Raw genomic sequence first — 8,045 nt, 5'->3', positions numbered from 1 at the left:
AGTGCTGAATACTAAAAACAATACTCTAAAAACAAATTCTCCACGTTGAATCCTTCATCTTATGTTAGGACTAATTGGTCTTTATCTTTGTCTAAAAGTTAGAATTGAAAAAACTATTGGACCGTCTGCTCTTGTTTCACTTCATATCCCATTTTTATTTTTACTGTAGCAGCACAGAACTGTCAAAAAATCTCAAGCAGAGCTATATGGAAGTAGCCGAGAACAAGCAATTAAATGAAGTCTTACTTCCTTTTTAGTGATAATCACACGGTGGAATTTTGCTCATGTTAAGCAATAAAAATGTGATTGTCAGCATGTGGAATTTCGTCTTCAGTTTATTTTCCAATAGAGACACTTTGGTTAGCCAAAGGGACAGCTTGTTCTATCATTTGGTTTTTCTCAGATCCTGTTAGGCTTGTAACTAGGGATAAAATTATCTTGCTACAATGAGACAATTTACAGAACCAGCACAATCTCCTTTAGGCGACGTACTTCCTAGAAACAAACATAGTAAAAAAACAGCACACATTCTCATTATGAGATTCTGTGAAAATATTTACTTTTCACTGTGGCAGTTTCTGTGTTTCTCATTTGCACAGGTAATTGTACACAGACACAACCCCTTAAAATGCCTTCCTTAGATAAAATCTGTACCTTCAGTGGTGATACACCATATAAATTCGATTAATTCAAACTTTTCCCCTTGTCTCAACAGTTAATGATCTTTGAAGATGGTTAGTCTAACCTGTTCTGTCTGATTGTTTGAATCCAACCATGAACACGTGTTCCTGAGTCTGCCATTGGACAACAGTAGGATGAAAATGTACAGATACATGCAGATGTTAATCCAAATCAGGCTCATGCAAGAGCTTGTAGAACCAGCCCACACAGAAGAGAAATTTCTATTGAAAAATCACTCACAGGACAATGTATCGATGACAGGTGACTCTTACAGCTTTTCTACATTTCCTTCACATCTGGCGCAAATTACTGAAATGTGCAAAAGCTCAGCTCACAGAGTGGGCTTTGGTCCGCAGGTTTTGTTTTTGAAAAGGTCCAGTGGTCATCATGGACATTCAGTCAGTCAGTCAGAGTGTAAGAGTAAGATCCGTCCCACCTATGAATTTGTAGTGGACATTTTCTAAAAAGGGCAGCTGTGACTGAAGGAGGTCCACAGCTGTAATGGAGATGTTTTTGCACCTTGAAATGTCCAGTGTTCTCAGCCGCTTACAGTGCTGCACCAGAAGGAACAAGGATCTGTAGGGTTCAAAGATTAACAACTTAGAAAATGTATCTTATATGGGGCCACAGATAGACTTACAAGACTTGGACAGCTGGCCAAACCTGAGGCTGTGTATCACTCACCTGTCAGTGATGTTGTTACAACAGGAGAGGTAGAGATGCTGCAGTCTGTGGAGGTACGGTGCAGCCTGTGCTACTCCGTGGTCACTGATTTGTGGGCAGTGGCTGAGTGCCAGGCTGGTGAGGCTGCGGCAGTGCCAGGCTACTGACAACAAGCTGGCGTCAGTGATCTCTGGCAGCATGGAGAGAGACAGGCGTTGGAGGTCTGGGTAGCGCACCACCTGGGAGAGAGGAACAATATAAACTCATAATTTCAGCTTTTCAAACTCCACATCTTGCACAACCTATCCTCTGCCTCCCACCTGTGCAATGCTGCTGTCAGTGAGTTTGCAGCAGGCAGTGAGGTCCAGCTCCTGCAGCCTGTTAAGGGCTAACAGTGAAGCTCCCGCCTGCTGTTTGAACTGCTCCAGGTCATCCTGAGTCACCAGCTTGGGCCGCTCTTCAAAAGGCAAACGAGGGGGCTTGAAGAAGCCCATGTTGCCAAAGGTCCGGGTGAACCTGGGACCCTTGTCTCCCTATGAAGATTAGTAGAGTATTATAACAGACACCCTTTACTAAAAACACAGGTACTTTCCCTATACCCTCCATCTGTCAGTGAATCTCACCCTCTCCTCGTCAGGCTCACACTTGGTCGTTTCCATCATCCCCAGCAGACCCCAGTCTGTGACTTCTTTACACCAGCCCAGTCGCAGAACTACCAGCCCCTGCAAGTAGGTGGTGATAGCACGCACAGACAAATCAGTCACATTGACGCACAGGGTCAGGTCCAGCTCACGGAGAGTATTCCCAAGAAGCTTGGTGAGAGAGAACACTGCAACGTCCTGAAGAGAGAGGAAGGAGAAACTAGGTTGATTTTGTCTATATTTAACAAATACACAAACAGACCCCACATACTGTACAAACATACAGTACAGTAGGCACTGACTAACCCTAATGTAAGTGCAGCTCTTGAGGTTGAGCGTTTCCAGCTGTGCTCTGGCAGCATCGGATCCCGACAAGCCTTTCACTATCTCTGCTCCGCTGACGTGCAGACACTCTGACAGATCCAGACTCCTCAGGGACGACACAGACAGCAGATCAGCGAGGCCTGTGGACGACATGAAACCATCACTATGAAGTATAACATATTTTCAAGCAGATAGGGGGCTGAGGTATGTATCTGCATGGAACCACTCACAAAAACATTGCTCCACAGTGCTACTAGTGGTCAAAAACTCAAGAGGGTACCTTTAAAGTATCGTGCAGACTGGCATGACTTACTAAGCAAATTCATGCTCCCCAGCAGGTAGCCCTTTTCTATTTTGGAGCTTTTCTCAACTTTAAATACAAGATACTGTTTTTCACAATCCAGCAGGAAGCTTGCGGTTTAAAATTTGATTAGCACATTAATGCTCAGCAAATTTTAATGAGATTTTAATGAGCTATCTAACATTTAGTGTTGTGTGATGACCATTGAGTGTTGTCGGCGATGCTAGCAAGGGTATAAACTTGTTTTATTGTATTTACAAATTCACATTCAAGCCTAAGATTTGCACAAACGCAAAAATGCACTTTGGTCACCTTTTTCAGTGATCCTCCAGTCACGGGACAAAGAGAAGTGCGTCAGTGACTTCAGGCCTCGCGCTATGGCAACTACAGCCCTGGAAGTCAGCTCAGTACAGGCACTGATGTCCAGTCTCTTGAGGCTCGGTTGGTGCTTCACCAGAACCTCCACTGAGTAGTCAGTCAGCTCCTTACAGCCGTGCAGACACAGTTCCTCTAAGACCAAACCCTGAACCTGTGACACAGAGAATATCAAGAGATGTGCCTTAAATCTTAACCAGTATAAAAGCATCTTGTTGAGCTGTTTTGCAGGGATTTGAGGTTTCCTGACCTGGGCAATAGTGCGTAGCGACTCAGGGGTGATAGAGGTTCTGCTGAGGTCTAGAGCAACGAGGGTGGATTTCTGCTCTGTTAACAACCTCCGCAAGTTCCTAAGTGACAGTAACGCAGACGAGTCCTCTACAGCACCCACCGGGCACCCACGGTACGGGTCGAACTCGAAAGCGATATGGCAGCCGGCCAGAGAGAGGCGGTGGAGGCACGGGGTGCAGCCGGTGAGCCGGTTGAAGGTGAGGTCGGAGAGGTAGCGCAAGTCGGACAGATCCAGCTCCTCCAAACCAGACAGAGCTGAACTGACCTGAAACAAGAGCAAGGAGTGTGACTTAAAACTGGATCATTATTACAGGTAGAAAAACAATAAAACTGTGCTAATGCAATAATAAAAATATATTGTGGGGAAGTATGAAAGGTTATGTTTCTGGGCTGTAATATTAAGGGGAATGCCTATCAGACAGGGTGACTGATGGCTACTGACCAGAGGAATATAGACAGGGCTTGAAATGAACTTTTTTGATCATCAGCCAATATGGCTAGTAGATTTTAAAGTTACCAGCCAATCAGAATTTCCACTGGCCAAAATGTTTTTCTTCAAATAAACCAGATTACGAGAGCCACTCAATCAATTTAAACATAAGTATTAATAAAAAGAAAAGATATGGCATAATAAATCCCTTTTACAGCCTCCACCTTGAAATTATTTGTATACAAGCCAATGGTTGTATTACGCGTCACGATATAGTGTTCATAGGATATGTAGGATTAAGACTAAGGGGATTGCAGATGCAGTGAATTTTAGAGCTCGAGTAATCACTAGCCAAGTTGATTAGTAACTTTACAATGTTACCCGCCACAGTTAATTTTTACCTGTATTTGGCAGGTTGGCGGGAGCTAATTTCAAGCACTAAATGACACTAATCCTGATTTAAGACAGAGCAATAAAAAGGTAGAAAATAATGTAGGAGAGAATAGGATATACTGTAATACAGCTCTACAAAGAGAGCATCGATGCTGATGAAAAGCATCGCCACAGCATGATGCTGCCACCACCGTGTTTCACCTTAGGGATGGTGTGTTCAGGGTGATATGCAGTGTTGGATTTCCACCATACATAGCATTTTGCACCAGGGCCAAAAAGTCCCAATTTTGGTCTCATCTGACCAGAGTACCTTCCTCCACATTTGCTGTGTCTCCCACATGGCTTGTGGCGAACTCCAAACAGGATTTCTTATGGCTTTCTTTCAGCAACGGCTTTATTCTCAGGGTACACGACTAATAGCTTTCCTGTGGAAAGATTCTCCCATCTAAGCTGTGGATCTTTGCAGCTCCTCCAGAGTTACCATTGGCCTCTGTTTGCTTCTCTGATTAACGCTCTCCTTGCCCGGTCCATCAGTTTAGGTGGATGGTCTTCCTTTGGTAGATTTGCTGTTGTGCTATATTCTTTCCATTTTCTAATGTTGGATTTAATGATGCTCCGTGAGATATTAAAAGCTTTTTATAACCAAACCCTGCTTTGTACTTCTCCACAACTTTTATCCTAGACCTGTATGGTGAGCTCCTTGATCTTCATAATGCTGTTTGTTTAGTAACATTCTCTAACAAACTCTGAGGCCTTCACAGGGTGAATACATATGCACTCAACTCTTTTCAGATTTTTATTTGTAAATAATTTTGAAAACCATGTAATATACTTTTAGCTGTCCGGTAGAGTAATTCTCTGTGGCAGCTTCTTATATCACTAAACCACAGTGAAGTTACTGTAGCAATACAACGCCAGACTGTCATCACTGCAGAATTGTTTGTTTTTAGCTCAGTTTTTGTAGTTGCAGCAAATTTTACATGCTGCTTTAACTCAATATTGACCAAACATGTGGTTATTGAATTTTGGCTTTGTAGGGCGGAAAACATCAGCACAATCTTTGTTTTTGCATTTGCAGTGTCTTCATTGCCAGAAATTATGGCTTTGACCGAGTTTTATTGTTAATGTTTTGCTGTTTATATATCTCAAGAGTCCAAACAACAAGGTTATGCTAAAGGAACAGACTCTTTCAGGGTGGTAAAAAAATGTAAGTAGGACAGTCAGGTCAGGTGTTATTGAAACAATGATCTCAGCTCTCAGACTGTGTGATACCTGCTGTCTGTGCTCCTCCCTGGAGAGGAAAGCTCCGGACATGAAGAGACTGTCCAGACCTCTGAGGTCCAGCCTGCGGAGGGAGGTGAGGCGAGGGAGGAGGGCCAGTAGAGAGGCCTCTGTTATACTGCTACCAGGCAGGGCCAAGCTCTCCAACTTAGAGCCCAGGCACAGACCCACCTGAGGAGGAAGGGGGACAAGAAGAGACAACAGAGACAATTATATATGTGGGAAGAGTGGAAAAAGTGGACACAGAGAGTGTGGGCGATGCTGTTTCATTCACTTGCTACCACCTTCTTACCATAAAAAATGGTTCGTGGACAGTGGTTGATGGTAATTTCGTCACCTTAATTTCCTCAAATTATCCAATAGTGACACACTAAGTCTACATAAACACTGCTAGATTAGACTTTGTCCTTATCTTTCTGGGCAACAATTGAGGTTTTACAACTTGGTAGAGGACTGAACCTTCGATGGGAAATTCAATACTTTCATGTTCACATGAAGTAAACACTGAAGCTGCTTTAGACTTTGGACACACAGCGTGTCTAATTTTCACCATGCAACACCCTGGTCAGTATGACGGGAAATTAAAATGATAAGACCGATATCGTGCAAATACCCAGAACAAAGTAGGCTATGTTTAAATAAACCTTTGAAAACGCCTTGTTCTTGGCTTCTACCACAATGTTAGCCCAAGAGTCTTCTTTTCTTGCCTGATGGCAATGTGTTTCTAAGTTGAATAAAACCCTCTCAACCCTGGTTTACTGGACAGGTTTTTTCAAGAGTCTTTCATAAGCCCTAGAGGTGAGAGAATTCTCTCAACCCACAAAGAAGCATGTGATCATTTGAAGTGAACACACAACACTAATTAAAATCAAAGGTCTTCACATGACAGCAGCAATAAAGCAACAAATATAACTACTTTAGTACAGAGCGAGGATGTATTTAAACATACATCTGGGGTCTGTGAGGGAGTTCCACATGTTCTTTAGTATGATGAGGAAAAGTTCAATTTTAATACTTCTCACTTTGAAGATTGGACAATTGGAGAAATTAACAGGAATATCTGTCTTGATTTAAGGACCAGTGGTCTACTCTGAAATTATAACCGCTTATGTAAAAGTTCGGGACATAATTCAGCAGTGATGTGTTTTTGAACAGCATGACGCACCTCCAGAAGCAGCGATCTGGACATACTGAATCCATCCAGCTGACTGATAATCAGGTTGCAGCGAGACCTTCTGCCCAGACCCCTGACCAGCTCCAGGGACGAGGCTGAAGCCGGGAAGCTAAATGTGACATTTTTCTGCTCAAAGAGGAAAAAACAGAGAGGTTAACTCTGCTCTACAACAGACATACACACATGCAGATCCTTCACTTTTTTAAAATCAGTCCACACAGTGAGTCAACACCATATGAAGAATTTATTATGCAAACATCCACCACTCTGGAGTAAATTACCTGAAAGCGCAGGTCCTGGCTGGCATTGTACCAGCTGCGGCAGACAAGAGAGGCTTCCTTTCTGTCTGAAGTGTGAAGAAAGCTCAGGATGTAAACTATGATCTATAGCAAGAGATGGAAATACAGTAATATATTACATTAATGTTTATTGATCCTGGAGGGGAAGAAATCCACTCAAATGACAGCATACTATATGAGTGGATAACATACAGCTGCATGATTAGTTGACTAATTGATCAACAGAAAAATAATCAGCAACTATTTTGATAAGTGATTAATCATTTTAATCACTCTTTAAGCAAAAAAGCCACACATTTGCTGTCTGTCTTTTTTTACTATTATCTGACATTTTATATGCTAAACATTAATTGATTAATTGAGAAGATCAGCAGATTAATCGATAAGGAAAATAATCATTAGTTGCTGCCCTGGAATAACATAACATTGAGTCATGACACAAGATCAGATGACAGTGAGGAGCTGCTCATCCACCAGCAGTGGAGTCATCATGACTGGCAGCTCCTGTACAATGTGTCTCACTGTATGAATATGAAGCAGGGCGTTTCTGTAAACAAGAAAGCAAACTGTATCTATTTCTGACCGATAGATTATCTTAACTCACCTCCAGAGGCAGCTCAGGTGTTTCTATAGAGTCCTCCCCATCGCTGTCTTCCATCTCAGCTTCTCCTTTAGTTACATCATAAAAGACTGTGGACCATGACCAGTGAATCGGCGACCCATTCACTGTATGCAGACTTGTTTACTAGCTTTAACGTTTCACATAAGCTAATGGCTAGTTACTCGTCTCACCTTCATCAATAAAATAAGCAATTTCAGATCAATGGAGGCCAATGAAGAGAGACGCGTAGCCCGCTGTCATCTCACTAAGCTACTTTACACGGTGCCATTAGGCTGTACATTTCCGTCGACTTCAGTTTGGTCAGCTGGCCGCAGGGAAAACACTCCCTGACGTCACGAGGCGGGGGGGCGGAGCATTGTGGGAAGTGAAGTCTTTCTTCTTGCTAGCTTTTCCAACCACACAGTTAGTTGGCATATACCTTGACCTAAAAAACGGTTGTTTTTTAGGTCAAAGTTTTTGGAAACTTAATGTCCAATACTCCAACTGAAAACCACTGGCCTAGTCTATATGCAGAGGAAAACTGCACTGTGGTTTTCTGGTTAACCACTTAGATGTACTACATTGTATCTA

General features: G+C 42.7%; 1 protein-coding gene across 1 annotated transcript; it reads right to left on the bottom strand.

Annotated features, from left to right (window-relative positions):
• Positions 1-172: 172 nt before the first annotated feature.
• On the bottom strand, positions 173-7,784 carry fbxl9 (F-box and leucine rich repeat protein). The gene is made up of 11 exons (XM_067589054.1): positions 7,458-7,784; positions 6,836-6,937; positions 6,546-6,680; positions 5,372-5,551; positions 3,236-3,541; positions 2,923-3,139; positions 2,292-2,449; positions 1,968-2,183; positions 1,665-1,877; positions 1,366-1,583; positions 173-1,257 (listed from the first exon to the last, which is right to left on the bottom strand). Exons 1-11 carry the CDS (start codon positions 7,509-7,511, stop codon positions 1,089-1,091), a joined length of 1,968 nt encoding a protein of 655 aa, XP_067445155.1. The 5' UTR covers positions 7,512-7,784; the 3' UTR covers positions 173-1,088.
• Between the last annotated feature and the right edge of the window lie 261 nt (positions 7,785-8,045).

This window comes from Thunnus thynnus, chromosome 5 (assembly GCF_963924715.1).
Source record: "Thunnus thynnus chromosome 5, fThuThy2.1, whole genome shotgun sequence".
In the NCBI taxonomy this organism is placed as follows: Eukaryota; Metazoa; Chordata; class Actinopteri; order Scombriformes; family Scombridae; genus Thunnus; species Thunnus thynnus.
This window is presented reverse-complemented; position numbering and strand designations above follow the sequence as displayed.

Bases quoted from the DNA above. Each gene is read 5' to 3' on its own strand.
- fbxl9 (XM_067589054.1), bottom strand. From the start codon at position 7,511: ATGGAAGACAGCGATGGGGAGGACTCTATAGAAACACCTGAGCTGCCT. The intron at 6,938-7,457 runs GTGAGTTAAGAT...CTCTTGCTATAG, and splicing joins CACCTGAGCTGCCTCTGGAG to ATCATAGTTTACATCCTGAG. The intron at 3,140-3,235 runs GTCAGGAAACCT...TCTGTGTCACAG, and splicing joins CGCTACGCACTATTGCCCAG to GTTCAGGGTTTGGTCTTAGA.